This window comes from Ahaetulla prasina, chromosome 7 (genome assembly GCF_028640845.1).
Source record: "Ahaetulla prasina isolate Xishuangbanna chromosome 7, ASM2864084v1, whole genome shotgun sequence".
In the NCBI taxonomy this organism is placed as follows: Eukaryota; Metazoa; Chordata; class Lepidosauria; order Squamata; family Colubridae; genus Ahaetulla; species Ahaetulla prasina.
Window position 1 is genome coordinate 27603756 of NC_080545.1, and position 22043 is coordinate 27625798.

The 22043-nt window shown below is 36.6% G+C and overlaps 1 protein-coding gene and 1 long non-coding RNA gene across 6 annotated transcripts in view; one reads left to right on the forward strand and one right to left on the reverse strand.

Moving 5' to 3' along the window:
* The first annotated feature begins 22 nt into the window (after positions 1-22).
* On the forward strand, positions 23-12349 carry LOC131201742 (uncharacterized). Its single transcript, XR_009155984.1, has 4 exons — positions 23-183; positions 2869-3214; positions 4530-4602; positions 8862-12349. It is a non-coding gene; the product is annotated as an uncharacterized LOC131201742 (long non-coding RNA).
* ASB15 (ankyrin repeat and SOCS box containing 15) overlaps positions 11994-22043 on the reverse strand; it is a 38186-nt gene continuing 28136 nt past the window's right edge. For 2 of the 5 annotated variants that reach the window (XM_058189901.1, XM_058189904.1), the window contains 3 exons: positions 16696-17266; positions 14254-14407; positions 11994-12664 (listed from right to left, as the gene is read on the reverse strand). In XM_058189901.1, the coding sequence (XP_058045884.1) occupies positions 12492-12664; positions 14254-14407; positions 16696-17266 (898 nt within the window). In that variant the 3' untranslated portion in view covers positions 11994-12491. Of the gene's footprint in view, positions 12665-14253; positions 14408-15764; positions 16139-16695; positions 17267-22043 lie in introns of those variants that run through there. The other 3 variants (XM_058189902.1, XM_058189903.1, XM_058189905.1) reach the window with 3 other exon arrangements.

A 22043-nucleotide genomic window follows, 5' to 3' on the forward strand; every position in this document is an offset into this window, starting at 1 on the left:
TGTCTCTTAAACACAGGGATTACTGAGACACTGACAAGAACCATATTTAGAGTGGTTTGATAAAAGGAAAATGAATGCTCATCTGTAGATTTAGAAGCCCAGGAAGATAGTTGTTCATAAATCAACAAGCACACTTACTTTGACACACAAGACTTTGTGGTCTACCCAAGCAACCAAGACCAGGTAACGAAAGGGGTGCTTTGTTCAGCTTGATTAGGATCATTCCAAAGTGCGACAAAATATTTTCTTAGCTGGGACACCCCTCCTTTTCATGGCCCCATAGTAAGAGAATGGATAATAACTGTTCAACTTGAGATTTACTAATTTTGATCATTTTAAGATGGAAATAGGTACGTCTTGAAAATAAGAAAATCCATGTTCCCCAGATTATGGAATATGCCGCTAAATTAGGCAAGGATTTAAAAATAAAAATATAGTAACTCAGCTATAATATAGTTTTTTTCTTTTAAAAATATCAAGATATGGAAATGAATCTGAATTTGACAACTAAAGCCTTTTTTAAAAAAAGTTGTTAAAGATGCATATTGGGACAACAATATTGCTATGATAAAAATTATTTTGTGGGGATGGACTTGATCTTTGTAAACTCTTATATGAAAGGACATAATGTGCATTTTCCTGTATTCATCTGAAGATTAAAAATAAGGGGGAGGGTTGGAAATGCCTGCATTTCTGTGGATATTTTGTTGTTCGTAGGTTGTTAGCATTATCAGTGGAATAATTAAATACAAGTTTTGAGAAAAATAGCTATAGTTTCATTATTTCAATTAGTTTCAAGCATGTTTGACTCTCAGGTGCTCTGTGTTCTAAGTCTGCTTGTCTGTCTTTTTCCTACAAATATAAATATAAAGCATTGATATTAGGCTAAATGATCGTCCTGTAATTGCAGGTTCTCTAAATAACACTGAAACACTTGCATATATTTAAGCAAACATCTGTAGCAGCAGTATTAAATGGTGGTTCAGACTACACTTGATTTGTTTATAAAGACTTTCATCTTTCATCTTTAAAACATATATACAACAATCTGGATTATCTTTAATCATGAGGTAACCCAGAGCTCATATACATTACTGAGCCATTTTTCTGACAGCTGACTCTCACAATCTGATATTTGTATTAATTCAATCATTTTCTATGTAGTTTGATTAAAGCCAGATTTTAAATGGGCATATTTCTTTGGTCTGTATAGTTCATAGGTTTAATATATTTTTTTTGGATTTTTTATTTTATTTTTAAAACAAACCACATACAATGTATTTTTTTTAACAAAATATCAGCCAAGTATATAATCACATCCAATTCAGTTTTCCCCCACCCTTTTATATATTTTATCAATATATTTCCCTTCCCCTGTTTTTAATTTCACTATTTGCATTTCTCTAAAAAAAAAAAAATTCTAGTCTAACCCTCCGTCCTGAATTTAAATCTTTAATCAAATCTATCCCCTTTTTTTGCCCCCTCTTTTATCTCTTTCCATTTGTATTAAAACCCTATATTCCCATTTACTAATGTCTTTCTTTTCAATCTCTATAGCATCAACATCAATCATCTCATTACATTTCAATAAACATTTTTAAGGTTATTATTCTTAATCTTGTGAAAATATATATATAAAACAAGCTAGCATTCAGGTTTAATTTTTATTCCGTTATTTTGTGCAAGTATCTGGATGCCTAGAATTGGAGAGCAAAATTCTAGAGAAACAGGATATTGGCAGCGTATAGAAGAAAAGACGAGATATAATAAAATAATGATTAAAACAATACAATAACTTTTAAATGACAATAAATATATTAATGTGCTCCAGCTAGAAGAATGCTAATAGTAGTAAAGGTTCCTCTGTTTATGGGTAAGTTCTTTGAAACATACAGGCTTGTTGGCATCATTTAAACTGGAGTTGTTAAGTATAAGAGTTACGTTAGGTGGTGATGTCTCCTTAAAGTACTAAACATAAGCCTAGTCCAAAATTGTAAAAAAAGAAGCAGCTATTTCTATGTTGACAGATGGTGTTCTGGAGATAGCTATTTTTGTATTGGAACAATGAGTATGGCTTCTTCGTGCCTTCCTAGAACAGACTTCCCTTAAGTTGGCAGAGTTATCTGGTTTCAAAAAGATGAATGCAATTTTAAGAACATTTAATATTCCACTGCAAAAACTTCAAAAGAAGCACTAATCACATAACCAGGCTTTCCTCTGCTTCACCCAGACCTCATCTGGAGTTTTAACTCAACCTTCTGTATCACAACTTTCATAAAACTAAACACAAATGGGCACATCTTTGGAGAAAGCATGACACTACAGAGAACATGTCATATGGGGGAAGGTTGGAGGAAGAGGTTATATTCAACATGTAGAAGAGAAAGCTGAATGAGGCTCTGATAAAACTGTCCAACACTGATTTTGCTTGTTGCCGGCAATGAGTGAAAAGTAGATCTGTGAGGGGTAATTTTCACTTAAATATTAGAACAGGGGTCTCCAACCTTGACAAATTTAAGACTTGTGGACTTCAACTCCCAGAGTTCCTCAGCCAGCAAAGCTGGCTCAGGGACTCTGGGAGTTGAAGTCCACAAGTCTTAAAGTTGCCAAGGTTGAAGACCCCTGCTCTGGGGTATCTGGTGCCTCTCTGGTCATTGGCTTGCCCACTTGCCTCAGTCAGTTCACCTCCATTGCATCGGTCACCCCCTCTGGTCACCCACTCACCCAATCATTTGGGTCAGCTTCCTTCACTGTCTCCTCTCCCCTTTCCAGATTCTAGCCACATCTCTCCTCCCAAAGTCTTCCCACCAAAACCTGATGGGAAACCTGAACCCCTTCTTCTCTTTTTTCCACCTCTTCCTCCCTCAGCTGAAGCTCCAGGGCTCCGGACCTCTCGCCACTACATAGATATTTATGGATGGTGATATTTGTGACTATACACCCTTGAATACATTCAACTAGTGGGTGATAAGATGGAAAGCTGTTGTCATCAACTGGTGACTGGATAAAAGAAACGATGAAACAGAGTTGAAATAAATGGACATTCTGGCGTGATGTCAAAGTGGAGTTCACCAAATTTCAGGGCTGGTGCTGGTGTTTTTTAATCTGCTATGGTTAACTGGTGAAGATCCCTTGTTTGTTGAGGATGCCAAATTTTCAAAGTAGTAAAATCAACAAGATACTGTGAAGAACTCCAAAATACATCTCCAGACTGGTAAAGTCAACTTTATTATGATAAATCTAGTTTATTGTGAACTAGTATATATACATATGTAGGAGCAGTATGGTGGCCTAGTGGTGAAGATGCTCACCTTCCATTCAGAAGGTTGAGAATTTGATCCTAATAGCAGCAGATATTTCTCTGCTAGGGCACAAAAAAAATATTTACTGTGAACTTTGCATGGCATCAAGAAGGGCATCCAGCAGGTAAATGCTCAGCTCCATCCAGCTGTCCTGACTCTACCCTGAATTAAGAGATTACAGAGCCGTATGTGTATAAATGGGTCCACTGCACTGTATGTATAGAATAGAATAGAATAGAATAGAATAGAATAGAATAGAATAGAATAGAATTTTGATTGGCCAAGTGTGATTGGACACACAAGGAATTTGTCTTGGTGCATATGCTCTCAGTGTACATAAATCTCAGTGTATGTATAAATAAATAAATTAAATCCATCAAAGAACCTAACCAGAATGCTGATCTTGGAGTCATCATCAGCACTCCCATAAAAAGGTAAAAGATAATGTGCAGTTACTGTTAAGAAGTGATTTCTATGCTTGAAATTATTTAGGATGACAATTGAAAATAGCTATTGGTGCAGTTATGCAACAATCCTCTTTAGAACGATTCTTATATAAGATTCTTATATATAAGTGTGATGTGACCACACTTGGAGGACTAAGTTCAGTTCTGGCCATGACAATTTTAAAAGGATATTATTATAATGGGAAACGGCACAGCAGGAGGTTTGGGACTGGAGCATACCTTCCATAAAGATAGATAGCAGCAGTGAGGGCATTCAAGCCTGAAGTAGAAGAATAACAAGAAATGTGACTAAGGTAAATAAAATACTTTATACTGCATAAGCAAGATAGTTTCTCTCAATCTCAATCCTTTTTTACACATAACATAGTTAAACTGAGGAATTTGCTGCTAGCAATTGTAACTGATCTTAAATGGAGACTAGAGAGGTTTATGGGAGGATCACGCTTCCATGGCTACTAATATTGATAGCTGTTTACTGCCTCTTAAGCATGCTCAGTATGCCTCAAATGCTGTTTGCTGGGATCCAACAGTGAAAAGGAACTATCGCCCTTCAGTTCAGGCTTATGAGCTTCGCAAGCTTGACCATTGTGTAATACAGGTAGTCCTTGACTTACAATCACAATTGAGCCCAACATTTCTGTTCCTAAATGAGACAGTTGTTAAGTGGGTTTTGCCCCATTTTACAACCTTTCTAGCCAGAGTTGCAAAATCTCTGCACTTGTTAAATTGCAGTTGTTAAATGAATCTGGTTTTCCCACAGATTTTGCTTGTTAGAAGGTTGCAAAAGGTGATCACATAACTCCAGGATGCTGCAACTGTCATAAATATGTAAGGTAAGATTATACTACTAACCAGAGCATATAAAACATTTGCTAGACCAATTCTCGAATACAGCTCATCTGTCTGGAACCCACACTGCATATCGGACATTAATACAATTGAGCGCGTCCAGAAATATTTTACAAGAAAAGTCCTCCATTCCTCTGCTCGCAACAAAATACCTTATGCCACCAGACTAGAAATTCTGGGTTTAGAAAATTTAGAACTACGCCGCCTTCGGTATGACCTGAGCATAGCTCATAAAATCATCTGCTACAATGTCCTTCCTGTCAATGACTACTTTAGCTTCAACCACAACAATACACGAGCACACAATAGATTCAAACTTAAAGTGAACCACTCCAATCTTGATTGCAGAAAATATGACTTCAGTAACAGAGTTGTTAATGCCTGGAATGCACTACCAGACTCCGTGGTCTCATCCCAAAATCCCCAAAACTTTAATCTAAGACTGTCTACTGTTGACCTCACTCTATTCCTAAGAGGTCCGTAAGGGGCGTGCATAAGAGCACCAGTGTGCCTACCGTCCCTGTCCTAATGTTCCCTTTAGTTGTATTCATTTAATGTATTCAATTCATGCTTATACTTATATATTATTTAATATGTATTTGACAAATAAATAAATAAATAAATATGAATCAGCTGCCAAGCATCTGAATTTTAGTCACTGACCATGGGGATGCTACAACAGCTTTAAGTGTGAAAAACAGCTATGGGGCCACTTTTTTCAGGGCTGTTGTAACTTTGAACCATCACTAAATACATGGACTACTTGTACCAGACTGTACCAGATAGGTCCATAGTCTAATCCAGGAGAGCTTTTCTTATGTTTGCATATTCTTAACATCAAAAACAGGGGTGAAATGTTCCTGGTTCGGACCAGATGCCCCGATCCGGTAGCAATGGTGACGGTGGTTCGGAGAAACGGTAACAAAAATCCCTCCCCACTCCCCAGCTGAGCTGCGTGATAATCAGAGGTTGTCTTTTTTTACTTTTTTTTTTTACTTTTTTTTTTATTTATTTTTTTACTTATTCATCTATTTTATTCACATTTTTTCTTTCTTTTTTTTTTATTCAAAAAGTTTTACAGAAATTTTTTCCCCTTTCCCCCCACCTCCCCTCCCCCCTCCCTTCACAACCCCCCTACCCCCCCCCCCCAACTTCCCGGAACGAGCACAAGGTATAGTTAAAAATAAAACAAACATATGCTAAAAAAATTTCGTCCCAACTTAATTATACCCCTACAATCATAAATTCCTAACTTCCCCCGAAAACAATCAAAAATAATACATCATAGTCATTCAAAAACAGTCTGATAACTCTTAGTCTGATATCTACTTTGAATATAGTCAATCCATTTTTTCCATTCCTTTAAGTATCTTTCTTGCGTATTGTCTTTCAAAAAGGCTGATATCTTCGCCATCTCAGCCAAATTGGCAACTTTCAATATCCATTCTTCTATTGTAGGTACTTCTTTTTTCTTCCAGTATTGTCCTATTAGTAATCTTGCTGCTGTTATTAGATTTAAAATCAATTTAGTCTCAATTACTGTACAGTCCGTAATAATTCCCAACAGAAAAAATTGCGGCAGGAACTTTATCTTCTTTTTCAAAACATTTTGTAAAATCCACCAAATTTTTATCCAAAAGGCCTTTATATCCTTACAAGTCCACCAAATGTGAAAATATGTAGCGTCATCACAATTACATCTCCAACATTTTGCTTGCATATCTGGATACATACGATAATTTTTAGGATCTAAATGCCATCTATAAAACATTTTATAAAAGTTTTCCCTCAGATTCTGTGCCTGTGTGAATTTAACATTTCTAACCCAAATTTTTTCCCAAGTTTCCAATAATATTGGCTCCTGAAAATTTTGTGCCCACTTTATCATACAGTCCTTTACCAAGTCCCTTTCAGAATCTATTTCAAGTAACACATTATACAATCTCTTTATATGCTCCTGAGACTGATTTCTAATTTGCTTTACCAAATTTCCCTCGTTCTGCTCTATACCAATTTTCTGATCTTCCTTCCATCTAGCACGTAGTTGCTCATATTGAAACCAAGTATAATTTTTCCCTTCTTCTTTTAGTACGTGCAGAGATTTTAATTGCAAATTACCTCTTTCAGTATACAAAAGATCTTTATATGTAATCATTTCCTGATTCTGTTCTATATTTATATTCTCTATTGTATGTCTAGGACTTGCCCATATAGGAACCTTATAATTTAGTTTATAAGAGTATTTTTTCCAAACACGCAGAAGAGCAGTCCTTAACACATGATTTTTAAAGGCCTTATCCACTTTTTTGTCATAAATTAAATACGCATGCCATCCATATAGAAAGTCATAACCTTCTATATTCAAAATTCTTTCCTCCGTTAAATTAAACCAATCACTTATTGCAGAGAGAGCAGCTGCTTCATAGTATAATTTAAAATTGGGCATTTTTAAACCTCCCCTTTCCCGAGAATCTTGAATTATTTTCATTTTAACCCTAGCTTTTTTACCTTCCCATATAAATTTGTTAATTCCCTTCTGCCATTCCTCAAGATTCTTATCTTTCTTAATTATTGGTATCATCTGAAAGAGGAATAAAAATTGGCCGAAAAAATGCTTTTAAAAGTAAAAAAAACAGCCTCTGATGATCGCACGGTTCAGCTGGGATTGTCAGAACCCTTCAAAAGAATTTTTTTCTCCAACCTCTTCAACCTTCAAAAAGCTTTTAAAAGGCTCCTCTGGCGATCCCAGCTGAGTTGCCTGATTGCCAGAACCTTTTAAAAGCATTTTTTTACAACCTCTTCGGCCAAAGAGGTTGGAGAAAAAATGCTTTTAAAAGTAAAAAAAAAAAAAGTTGGCCATGCCCACCCAGTCACATTACACCCCCATCAAGCCACACCCATAAAACCAGTAGTAACAAATTTTACATTTCACCCCTGCATCAAAAGCAGGTTAGTGTTTTGGTGATTGCTGACCTTCATGTGACATGGTTTTTACATGTATTTTTTCACTCCTGAGAAGTCTCAAGATCCAGACATCTGGAAGTTGAAGTCCACAAGTCTTAAAGCTACCAAGAAACTCGGATTTAGAATAATGTAATTATTATGTTTCTTCACCTTATGGACGCTGTCACAGTCTGTTTCAGAGCACTTTGACAACTCTCAAGCGTTAGACATACCTTGTCTGGAATCATGCATAAAACATTTGACTGGGACTGGGAGACCCATATTCAGGTCCCTTCTCATCCTTGGTAAATAATTGGGTTGTTTTTGGCTAGTCATACTCTCTCATACTGTACAAAGTAGTGTGACAAGAATAAAATGAAGAGAAATCCCAGATAATCCATCTTGAGTTCCTGGAGACAATAATTTCTGACATATAAATATGGTCACCATATTTTAGGCAGATGGAACAAATTATATAGATTTTTTTTTTTTGAATCAACGTGAACTCCAAACATTGTGCATACTGGATTGTCTTTGAAACCAACGTGTCACCACCTATATTTAACACTCACGCTAGTAAGCCAACTGGATAAAAACACACACTAAAAGTATGTTGTGGAATAACTTTTCAGTCAGGTTACTTTGCCAAGTGATTCTATTGTTCGGGTCATCTACAGCAATGACTTTGTAAATTCAAAGTCAGGTGAGAATACTGGCCTTTTCTCTTCTGAGATAAAAACAAATGGAAATTAGCCAGTAATTCTATACTTGCTTACTTTGGAGAAAACCGCATTGAGTTCAGCTGGTTCCCTTGTGAATAGACAGAAGCAGCTGTTAGGTACAAAGGACTCCTTGTGTAATGCCTAGTTTCCCCCCCAGAAATTCTAGAATTTCAGATGCAAAATGAAGAGTATGGCCAAATGAACTCTAAGTAGGACAACTGGACTCAATTCACACAGCAGGTTCTGGAATATCATGAAAGGGCAGCAAAGTATTAATCACTGTATTCACTCTTAGGTGCATTAAAAAAAGGTATCTTATGCCGCTGGAAGTTCATAAAGCCATTATGTAAATGATCAGCAATAACTTTACAGTTAGATTATTTCACTGTGTTCGGTTAAGCATAAAGAAAATAAAAAATACCAAATACAGTACACTCAAATTTCATGTTAAAACCCACCCACATTTCTATATTTTGGTGGAAATGCAACTTTGTGGAGTATGAAAATAAGGATATTTAGATAAATTGCATCTTTTGTCATCCTAGAACTGTTAAATGAGCTCTTTCTCTTGCCTATAGGAAACCCAGGCCTGAACAGAGTGGCTGATAATTGTGGGGGATTCCTGACTGCAATGTTATGTTTGGGGACGAAGGTTTCAATAGCAACCTGGCTGATGCTTCACTACAAAGTGTCTTTGGCAGGAAATATAAACAAACAGCATTTCCTGTATGTCAGCCAAAACTCAGAAATATCATATCAAAAATAGTTTACCATCCTTCATCTCCCTCTATTCCTGGGCAGAGAATCAAATGCCAATTTCAACTAGTTTTAGGTTTATCCCTCCTCCTTTTGAATAATGTTATGTTTGCCCCAAACAACCTTGGAGCTGGGCACTTTGGCCTTCTCCACCAGCCAAATTCACTCCAAAACAGGCAACAAGTCAACAAGAGATTATGTCCACATGCTTCGTCTGTGGATCATCCAGCTAGATAGCTTCTGTGACTGTCAGTAAGGATAATTTAAGCACATGCCAACAAGAAAGGGCCAATATAAAACCTACAAGATATATTGTGTATTCTATTTTTTTTACTTTGGATGCCCCAGAAATACCTTACTAAGAAGCATATAATACAAACTGCTTTCCTTACTTTCCAGGCACATTTATAGAACAGCAGGGTTATTATGGTTAGTTGAACATCTAATTACAGATTACAGATTACCAGAGTTGGAAGGGACCTTGCAGGTCATCTAGTCCAACCTCCCACCCAAGCAGGAGACCCTGCAAGATTTCTGACAAAAGGCAGTCCAATCTCTTCTTGAAAGTTTCAAGTGATGAAGATCCCACAACTGCTGAAGGCAAGCTGTTCCATTGGTTGATTGTTCTGTCAGAAAATTTCTCCTTATTTCCAGGTTAAATCTCTCCTTGTTCAGTTTCTGTTTTTCCTTGTCTGGCCTACAGGTGCTTTAGAAAATAGCTTGACCCCTTTCTTTCTATGGCAGTCCCTCAAATATTGGAAGACTGCTATCATGTCCTTCTCTTCACTAGACTAACAATGCCCAGTTCCTATAACCGTTCTTCACGTTTTAGTCTCCAGTCACCTAATCATCCTGGTTGCTCTTCTCTGCACATTTTTTAGCGTCTCAACACTTCTTTTTTATAGTATGGTGACCAAAACTGCATGCAGTAATGTAGGTGTGGTCTTACTAATGCTTTATAGAGTGGTATTAGTACCTCATTTGAACTTGATTGCATCCCTCTATTAATGCAATTTAGCATTGGCTTTTTTTGCTGCCACTGCACACTACTCGCTCGTATTTAGCTCATTGTCCACTAAGACTCCAAGCCTCCTCTCACAGTTATTGCTATTAAGCCTGGTTTTACCCAGTCTATATGTGTATATTTCTCTACATTGAATTTCATTTTGTTAAATAGGGCCCAGTGTTTAAGTCTGTCAAGATCCATGTGGATCTTAAGCCTATTTTCTAGAGTGTTAGCTATTCCTGCCAGCATTTGCAGATTTAGTAAATTCCCCTTCTATTCTCTCATCTAAGTCGTTCATGAAGATATTGAAGAGTACTGGGCCTAAGACTGAACCTTGTGGTACCCCACTGCTTACTTCCCTCCATGTAGACTTAGACCCATTAAGGATTACTCGTTGAGTATGGTTTGTCAGCCAATTGCGAGTCCATCTCGCAAGTGATGCTTTTTAACCCAGTTTTCCGTAGCTTACTAAGAAATAGTTTGTGATATACTTTGTTGAATGTCTTGCTGAAGTCTAATCCCTTTTAGTGTACAATTTAAAATCAGTATGAGTTCTTTTTTCCTTTGAAATGCATTTCAATAATTGTATTTTTTTCACTGAGCTAGAATGTCTGCAGGCTCTGGTCAAAAAAGTCAGGATGCTGCTGCAACCATGTAATCAAAACTTTTGTTGTGTTTTTAGGTGTTGCACATAACAAATAAATGGAATTTTGATTGCACTGTTTGATTGTGTTGGCTACACGTGCGCACGTGCACACACACTTACACAAAGCAAACAGTTTGCAGTCAGGTAACAACAAATTGGAAGACTTCCAAGCGGGGAAAAAAGTAATCAACTCAAGCTTGAACATATTTTGTGAGATTAAATATGTTAAATTGTATCTTCTAATAATATCAACATGGCAAATCCAAAAATGTGTTAGTGCCCAAGTGGTAGTCTTTCATTTTTATATAGGTTCCCTTCAATTGGAACATTAAGGATTGCAAATACCATGAAAAGACAGAAGAACTAAACGTGTCTTCAGTAAAATTCCTAAACGTATCTATGAAACACTGCATGGACAATCCGAATTAATGAATGGACCAGTTTTTATATTGTCCCGTTTCACATGAACGGATCCAAATCTGGTTCTTCAGGAACTTGTCTGCATAATACTCATAAGCAATTAGATCTGCTCCTTATATAAGGTAGGACAGCCACTGACAATTTAACCACTTAAAAAAATAAAAGCAGTAATTTATTTTTCTAGACCATTATTAACCTTTGAATGGTAGAAGTACACTCCCCAAAATTTAGGAAAAATTAAAGTTAAGTTCATTCACATTCAATAAGAATTCATTATAGTTACTATGTAATATTGCTAACATAGTGTAAGCCACCCCGAGTCTTCGGAGAAGGGCGGGATATAAATGCAAATAAAAAATAATAATATTACTACTCAGAAAAACTGAATTGTTTTTCTGTCTCATTAAAAATAACTGTATGATCACTTTAGGAAATTGTTCAGGGTGTGCCTAAGCCTCCGGATTGTGAAAACCATGAAAATCCAGCAGGCATCCACGTATGTCAGAATTTCAAAAAATTCAGTATGCATGTTGAAATTGGCATTCTCTCTTTAGAACAAGCATTTCGTATGTTCAGTGATAAACTACCTGTAAACAAACAGGCTTTATATAAGAACAGTTTGTACATATGTATATGTTTGTGTGCACCTACACATATTTATATATGTATATAAAAAAGAAACTGAGATGTGCACATCAAATAAATAGAAATCTATGTTTGTCTTATCTGACCACTGATAAGATATAGTAAATTGCCCTGCAAAATAATCCTAAAACAAAATGAATTATATGAGTGCTATGCTTCTAATTTGCAAGCTGTGAAAAATAGGGAAAAATGCAAAAGAAGATTCTTGTTTAAATACAATCCACATAATATTTAACACATCTTTTAACTCTTCCACAATTTAATGTTACACGTTATATTGCATAATAAGAAATACTTTTCTTTTAGAATATTAAAATATATCTAGAATTTAATTATGATGTGTGCTAAGAAAAAAACCACTAATTTTTGACAATTGAACAATCTCTATTTCAAACGGAAATGGAGAAGATGGTGGGGAAAGACACTAAAACCAAGATGCATAGGCAGGAGGGAAAATTAGCATAGTTCTGCAAATACTGTATATAAGTATGAAGTTGATATAAGATTTCCCACATGTAAAGTCTCTATGACACAAATGGAAATGAAGCAATGGAGCTGGTGTCATTCCCCCCACCCTCCAAAAAAAAAACAAACACATTCAAGCATCAGGTATAAAAAAAATCTCTTCCATGGGCCTAAGGAAATCTTTAGAAGTCATCATATTTGGCAATTTAGATATTCTGATCCAAAGCTTTGTTAAATTTAATAAGCAAGGGAATGTGTCTAGGATTCTGATCATTCCAAATGTAATTCTCTTCCATAAAGGTCATATTCTTTGAAGAGGATAAATTCCATTAAAATTGAGGGGAGAGGAAGATTCTTCACGGATAGAGTGTTGTCTCTTCTCACTAATCCCATATATTTACGTATTTTCAGGCGGCACAAATGTTTTAGCGGACGAGGATTCTCTGAAAGACACAAAGGAAAGAAATGGAATGGAAAATATGTTTATTGATTTAGGACTGAAGGATCATACAATGGGCGGGAACCTTAGAGATAATTTGGACCAATGCCTTACTCAGTGCCGGATACATTAGAGCAGGAGTCTCCAACCTTGACAACTTTAAGCCCGGCGGACTTCAACTCCCAGAATTCCCCAGCCAGCAAAGCTGGCTGGGGGATTCTGGGAGTTAAAGTCCACCGGGCTTAAAGTTGCCAAGGTTGGAGACTCCTGCATTAGAGCATAACCATCCATCCAGCCCATTTGAAGACCTCCATTGAAGCCAAACTGACCACGTCATATGGCAGCCTGTTTCCTTGGCTAACAGCTCATACAACCAGGAAGGTTCTCCTGATGTCTATTTGTTTCTACTTTTGGAATTCACTGGTTCAAGTCTTGGTCATTGGAGCAAGAGATAATATTTTTATTTCTCTTTCCACGTGATTTCATATAGTTGCTGCTATCGTATCTTCCTTCAGTTGTCTTGTAATTACACCTAACTTCCAGAACTTGGTAGCTCTCCTTTGCTCCAATTTTTAGTGTTCTTTTTTAACTGTAATGTCCAGAACTACACACAGCACTCCAAATGAAATCTGAAGAGTGCAATGAAGAACGGAATATAAATTCCCATTATCCTAACTCTTTGCTTCTATTAATTCATCCTTATGACAGAGTTCACCTTTTTACGGTTGCATCATACTTCTGGCTCATGTTTAATTTGTGATCAATGGCAGGTACCCAAATCCCTTTCACATGTACTATTGCCTTTCTATCCTAGTGCCTTTCTTGTTTTCTACCCAAATGCAGAATGCTACATTTCTCCCTAACAAGCATGGTAAGAACTATGATGAAAACATCACATCACGTGATATATGTTGACCAAAATGAGACATGCTGTTGCCAGCTGCCAACACTGTCTAAAAAATGCTTCTGTAGCATAAATGAGTAGTATTTGACTTTACCATACATTTCAAATTTTATTATTTCTATGCTGGTATTAGAGAAATGATATCACTTAAACTAGCATTGATTATATCTAGTCTGGCTTTCAGATACTAGAAAGCCTACTCAGTACTTCAAATATATCAGTTTGGAAGGATAGCCATTTATTTTTGACTCCGTTTAAACTAATAATTATTAGAACTTCAAGAGGATGTGGAGTTTCCACTTACAAGAAGTGGCTTAGAAGTTCCAAATACACCAAATAAAGTACATTAGATCATAGATTATTGTTCTTTGCCATTGATTTTGTATTACACATTTTCTTTTCTGCAACTATAGTTCTATAATAGGCTTCCTACCTATAGTTTCCCTTGGATTCCATTTGGATAATACTATATATCCCAAGATCAAGCTCTCCCTTCTATTGCTATAATAAGCCTTTATTCACCTAATCCTTATTTATTCACAAGGCTTTAAGTCTGAAGATAGTAAAAAGCAGGGCACACTCTTATAATAATCACAAATTATTTGATATCTTCAAACACAAATACGTTTTTCTTTTATTTTCATAGATTAAACAGCTAGCCTAATTCCAAACCAACAGTATTCATTTACCTAATATTTGCTGAATTTCTGGCCATTCTTTCTGAGTCTCCAAGACAAATTTAAGTTTAGTGCAGAGAGGAACATAATCCATATAATCTATCAAAATGCGGACAATGGGTCCAACTAAATGTTTCATCCAAGGAAGTGTAATAAAGTCACAGAACTGAAAGGAGATACAACCAGTGTTATATGAAATTATTTTCTAAAATGTATTATTATAATATGGTGCAGAACATTCACAAACAGATCACATCATAAAACAAGATGCATTAATCCAAACATTTCTTTAAAAGGCAGGAGAAGCTTGTTAGAATTCTTAAAATATTACAGTGCCATTTCATAATTTCTGCAGTTCTCTATATCTCTTTGGGAAGAAATTGAAAAGCTATATTCTGAGCTGAAATACTTTAACTTTATGGCAGGGGTGAAATCTAAAAAATTTCCCTACCGGTTCTGTGGGCGTGGCTTAATTGGTGGGCGTGGCTTGGTGGTCAGATGACTGGATGGGCGTGGCCAATAACAATAAATAATAAAAATAATAAACAAAGTATAAAAAACAATTAGAGGTACCAAAAACCAACTTTCACACTTTACACACACACAACACAACACAACTGATTAACACACAATGTAAAAGCAGCTGCACTTCACACTTCACACAGCCACAAAAAGCTCAAAAACCAACTTTCACACTTTACGCACACACAACACGACACACACACACACAAAAAAAATTCCACATACAGCTTTGAGATTTTGTGTGTTTGTGTAGTTAGAGTGAAACACTACAGAAACACACCAAATCTCAGAAAGCTGCACAAATATTTTATTTTATTATTTTTATTTTTTTTTTATTTTTTTGTGGACTTCAATTCCCAGAGTTCCTCAGCCAGCAAAGCCAGCCAGCATTAGTTGATCACTGAAGAAATAGATTAGCTAAGCAATTGATTCTGTCTGGCTGAAAGTGAAACTGGGGCTTTGGGGCTGGAAAAAAAGCCATGTGTTCATCAGTAATCAGGTAAGTGCCTTAGAATCTCTACTCTTACTTGTAGAAAACATGTTTTCTACAAGTAAGAGTACAAGTAAGGTTCTGCTGATGAGGAACTCAGGTGAGATCGCCAGAGGAGACTTTAAAAAAAATTTTTTTTTAAGTTTAAAGGCTCTGCCGATCTCAGCTGAGGGGCGGGATCCTCAAAGGCTTTTTTTTTTACTTTTTAAAGGCATGTTTTGGCTGAAGAAAAACCGGCTTTTAAAAGTAAAAAAAAAACAACCTCTGCTGATGGTGCAGCTCAGCAGAGGCAGGGGGGCGGGGCCAGGGATTTTTGCTACCGGTCCTGCGAACCAGCAGCCACCATCACTACCGGATCGCGCGAGCCGGTCCGAACTGGGAGCATTTCACCCCTGTTTTACGGGCATATCTAATGACTTATAAAACATTAAACATTAAGCTTGTTAGCAGCATAGATAGTTCACTTCTTCTTTACCTGTATAATACAGTGGAGATTCATATGATACCTTGTGTTTAAATAGGTAGCCTAAAAGTACCTAAATAATGAAATTAATAAATTTGACAGCCAAGATGTAGAATTGTAGTTTTGCAGGAAATCTAAGTGTCCTCTTATGCCAGATAATCTAAGTTTTCCATTGGATTAACTTGTTCTTCCTTTCTTCCCAAATAGCACTAGGAATATTGCTGGCACTGTTCTATCGATAGTTCTTTCCTTGGCTTCACTCTTTTGAAGAAGGGTAGAAGGGTACATCTAACAGAGTAATGTAATGCCTGCATCTCTAAGTATGCTTATCAGTAGCAGAGACAAGGACACAAACATGTGCCAGTGTTTTCTTTTTACAACAGCTTCTATCCTCACTCTACACTTGGCCTTTGTCATTACACCTAAAAATAGATGAAGGAATGAACATTATTCATACAGATCTTAGTCACGATTTTCTTTGGGGGAAGAGATACAATCAAAGTGAAATATCTGAGATTTTAAACCCAACAATAGTCAACCCAACCTCACTTTAACAAATACGGATTATTATTATTATTATTATTACTATTAATAATAATAATAATAATAATAATAATAATAATAATAATAATAATAATAATAATAAAAAATATAAGAGTTGGAAGGGACCTTGGAGGTCATCTAGTCCAACCCCCTGCCCAGGCAGGAAACCCTACACCATTTCAGACAAATGGCTATCCAACATTTTCTTAAAGATTTCCAGTGTTGGAGCATTTACAACTTCTGCAGGCAAGTTGTTCCACTGATTAATTGTTCTAACTGTCAGGAAATTTCTCCTTAGTTCTAGGTTGCTTCTCTCCTTGATTAGTTTCCACCCATTGCTTCTTGTTCTACCCTCAGGTGCTTTGGAGAATAGTCTGACTCCCTCCCTATATTGAATAGAATAAATATATATATATATATATATATATCTCCTTACGGGATTATCTTCTATTACACAAGATGTCCAGCCTGGTAATATCTCTTCCTCTGTTGTTGGCCACAAAAAAGAATTTCCAAAGATATCGCCATGCATGCAGTCAAAGCAGAGGTCCACGTTGTACCCATGGTTAAGCAGCAACCTTAGCATGACTTCATCATTCAAAGCATATTGAATGGCACTGGGAAAATGAGTGTCATTCACAAGGTTAAAATAACAGTTGACATTTGCTCCATAAGAAAGAAGCAACCGTACAATTTCATGGTTGTTTGCTCTCACAGCCACAAGAAGGCAATTGAGAGGATCTTTATTGGGGTCTGCGCCAGCTTGCAATAATATTTCAGTGGAGAGAATGTCATTGTTGGAAACTGCAAAATAAAGTGCCATTTTCCTTTCATCATCATAACTTTGTGAAATGTGTCCTGCCAGAGGAACATTGACATCGAACCCATTTTCAATTAGGAGTTCCAGGCACTGTGGATTCTGGCCATCTGCTGCTGAATGGATGGGACTCAGCCCACTTTTCCGGATTGCACTTCTGGATGTAACTGGAATCAGGAATTTCAAGGCCCTGCAAAAATAGGGAAGATGAATTTAATATGGTGGCTAAAATACAGACAATACACAAGTTACAATGATAAAGCTTAGCTTTAAATTATAAAGTTATAAAGGCAGACTATGTGTACTTTTGTGTTCAGAAGAGTCAGGTTCAGTTGCTGATACCTGTAGAGTATAAAAAAATCTTAGGACTAGGACATTATTTTATTTTGTCACAACAGCATATACAATCATCAACATAAAAATAACTCATCATGAGAGAAAAAGTATATATAAGTAAAAGTATAAGTAAAAGTATGCATATAATATTATAATGAAGAGAACAATAGGACAAGAACAGTAGGCACTTTTGTGTTCTTATGCACGCCCCTTATAGTCCTCTTAGGAATGGGGTGAGGTCAATAGTAGACAGTTTTTGGTTGAAGATTATACAGATAGTTAGATTCCCAATGAAATTAGACAGTATTAAATGGCAGTATTTAGCCTACATTCATCTTTGTGTCTTGGCTCGAACTGGTGCACTACCTACTATGGAGACTATAGGCAAATCTACCTGTCTTCCATGCAACAGTTTTACATGTTCCTGCTCAGATACAGAAGTAATCCACTTATTGCTGCCTTGCCCATTATACCACCCATGGAGACTGGCACTCCTAAATCTGATTATCAAAAAGATTAGCTCTCTTTCTAATCAATAAATTACAATTTAATGTGTTTTATTAGTGTTTTTTGTGTTTTTAATTCTGTGATTGTGTTTTATTGGTCTGTGACTATAAATAAATCTACTTGCTTCACCTTGTGTTGATGTGATGTTTCTGTGATGAAAAATAGCTCTATTCTGTAAAGAACCAATTTCCCCATAACAACCTTCTGCACTTGAAAAATGTACTCTGATGACAGTACCAATTTAGTGACAATCATCTGTGAGTCAAAACAATTTCACTCTTAGCCTATAACTTGAAAGCAAGCATTTGCACTCTCAACGACTACTAAGTACAGTGGTCAGGGGCCATGCAACTTAGCTACCTCAAACTTTTCCAGATTTATAGCATTATCACTACTGCTTAGTATTAAGAATTTGCCCTTGGTACTCATGCATCCAAGATAATGGAATCACTTGTAAGAAAGAGATCTCGGAATAAAGTTTTGCCCATTAAATCTCTTTTCATTTCAAAACGTTCATTGTCATGAAAGAGCTCAAAAGTAGGAACTAAACTTTGTCACCTAACTTTTGAACATGATTTGTCCCCCTTGTAAATAAATCCGGGGAAATGTTCAATCAGCATTTTAGGAAGCAAGTCTGAACCATTTGTTATCCGCCCTTGAATGATGATGAAACCCAGCTTTGGAAGTTTCTGATATTAAAACTAGAGATATATCCAATTCACCATCAGGTTCATCTCAGGAGACAGCAAAACTGTCCTCCTTATTTTAAAGAAGGAATTAATTTAAACCAGTATTTCTAGATTGAAAACCTAGTGGAAAAAAGTATGTATCTTGTGGAATGTAGCTGTTTCTAACATACATTTCCTCCTGTTTCTTAGTGTTCCCATCTTCACTGTTCTTAATGTCAGAAAGAACCAAATAAATAATAATTGATAGGGAGAACAGTCAATTTTTTCAGCATTAAATTTTCTTCTCCATTAGAATGAATAATGAAGACCATAAACTACCATGCCTGGGGTACATAATTCTGTCTGATCATTAAATTAACACTAACCCAAACCTAAAATTGAAGAATGAATGATGGAAAACAAAATAGATTCCTGTATTTTTAGGACAGTTTCCATAAACTAGAAGCACCAGTGCAGATGGCCTGTAAGTATTGTAGAAAACAATTAGTCATCATTTAGATGCAAACTCATCTAGGATGTAGTTTGAAGGAAGCAGAATCGGTGAAATTTGTCTTGGTTCATTTTTTTTTTTTTGTATACAAGAATACAAGTATACTCGAATACAAGTATACTCAAATCGATGGATATCTTGGGGGGGAGCAAGGGGAGGAAATGACAAAGTCCACATATTTATATAAGAAGCAGAGCTTACATTTCAATATCACAATGCAAGTTTCATCATTCTGAAGAGATCTTTGGACCCAGCAGATACTGAGATTCCTATAGATCAGTGGTGGGTTTCAAATTTTTTTACTACTGGTTTTGTGGGTTTGGCTTGGTGGGCGTGGCATGGCTTGGTGGGCGTGGCTTGGTGGGCATGGCAGGGGAAGGATACTGTAAAATCTCCATTCCCACCCCACTCCAGGGGAAGGATACTGCAAAATCCCCATTTTCTCCTGATCAGCTGGGACTTGGGAGGCAGAGAATAGATGGGGGCAGGGCCAGTCAGAATTTTTACTACCGGTTCTCCGAACTACCCAAAATTTCCGCTCCCAGTTCTCCAGAACTGGTCAGAACCTGCTGAAACCCACCTCTGCTATAAATTTTTTCCTCTTGTTTTTATTTATAAAATAGCTTTCCAAGAGAAAGGAGAGGAAGAAATTGCTTAAACCTTTCCTTTCAGCATTTGTCCATTCAAAATTGTGCCCCCTACTATTTCACATTCTTTAGAAGAAAAAATTGCAGAGATCTATAGTTTTTTCCTTTTGGAACTAAGTTATCGGTAGCAAGGTACTTAGGGAGTGTAGATAGTTAGCACCTACCCCTCTCCTAGAAGACTGAAATATTTTAAGAATGGATAGCTAACATCAAAAACATCATCAAAAAAGGACAACAAAGAATATTCTTTCTGCGCCAACTCAGAAAGCTCAAACTGCCCAAGGAGCTGCTGATCCAGTTCTACAGAGGAATTATTGAGTCTGTCATCTGCACTTCTATAACTGTCTGGTTTGGTTCTGCAACCCAACAAGAAAGACACAGACTTCAGAAGTTAATTAGAACTGCAGAAAAAATAATTGCTACCAACCTGCCTTCCATTGAGGACCTGTATACTGCACGAATCAAGAAGAGGGCCGTGAAAATATTTACAGACCCCTCACATCCTGGACATAAACTGTTTCAACTCCTACCCTCAAAATGACGCTATAGAGCACTGCACACCAGAACAACTAGACAGACACAAGAACAGTTTTTTCCCGAAGGCCATCACACTGCTAAACAAATAATTCCCTCAACACTGTCAAACTATTTACTAAATCTGCACTACTATTAATCTTCTCATCGTTCCCATCACCAATCTCTTTCCACTTATGATTGTGACTATAACTTTGTTGCTGGTAATCTGTATGATTTATATTGATATTGATTGTTCCTGATTGCTTATTTGTACCCTATGATTATCATTAAGTGTTGTATCATTAAGTGTTAAATTTGTACCCTATGACCATCATTTGTGTGGTAAATGTTGTACCTTGATGAAGGTATCTTTTCTTTTATGTACACTGAGAACATATGCACCAAGACAAATTCCTTGTGTGTCCAATCACACTTGGCCAATAAAAATTCTATTCAATAAAAATTATATTAAAAAGGCAGAATATTGTATTTCCCTAAAGGGAGAAATATGCTTTTGGAGATAGAAAGCAGCCCTCACCTTTCTTAGTAGCACTCAGCAGATGTCAGCACTTAAAAGATAAAGAGATAGATAGCTCTATTCATAAGCAAATACCCTCACCAAAGATCTAACAAAGATTTAGCCCTCAGCCACAATAGGAATTGCCCAAAGCTTCTTCAGTGCTTCATCTCAGCAGTTCAAACTTCAACCAAACCTGGGAGATCAGACAACCTCAGCTATGACCCCTACATAACTCCTACAAGGCTCCATGGGAGTCTGACAACAGCCAATAGAATACATGTTCTTGCACAGGAATAGAAAGTTCAAGTGCAAAGCCCAAGAGAAGGTATACCCACCCCCCACTCTCAACTCCATGTGGTCAGCTGCACCAGAACCACCCATGTGGTCCTGCTTCATCATTAAACCATCTTTCCAATCAGTCTCCATGTTTCCAGTGTCTTTCCCCCATCTTGGAACTGAACCAGATGGATATTTCTTCCAACAGGAGAGATTTAAAATCTTATTCTTTGAATTCAAGTATTACTTAGCTTGCGCTTACAACATCTTGAATTTGCTTACAATTCAGAACAAAAGACTGTAGCATGTAATTTAACCGTACCTTAACATGCACAGAGATCCCAACTAATAAATTGGAATACTTGCATCAGTTTTATTTAATTTGATTGCATGACCAACTGTATAGTTACAAATAGGTAGTCTCGGCAATGAAACTTGGAAAAGTCAGTTACTCTTGCAATAATGCAATGAGAATATAGAGATGTATATAACTTAGGTAGGACAATCAGATAAATAAATACTAAAACAAATTAAGAAGGTTGCAATTGTAGGAGGGGTTAGGTTAATTTCCACCTTTAAAAAAAGAAGGTTCTAAATTTAAAATGACAACCCCTATATCAGAACCCTCTTCTATCACTAAGCCAGATTTTGATCACAAAGTCTAGTGTTGAGGCACACTGAGAAAAAAGCTGGGGATGGGGAAGGACTTGTGGACCCAGTAGATCCCAAGACTTAGCCATTCTCTGTCCCAACATTCTGTATCAGCCACAAATCAGGAAAAACTTTATTGTAAGGGGAGGGATTTAAGAACGACCATCAGTTATGGAAAGATGCAAGCATGTATGATATTCCTGATCATCTAAAGGCAGCATACTCTACTGTTCAGCCCTGAAATGCACAATCCTATTTATTTCTTTAAAAAAAAAGCATAGCAGGATTCAGTGGAATGTATTCTTAGGAAAGTTTGTATACAAATGCAGTCTCCG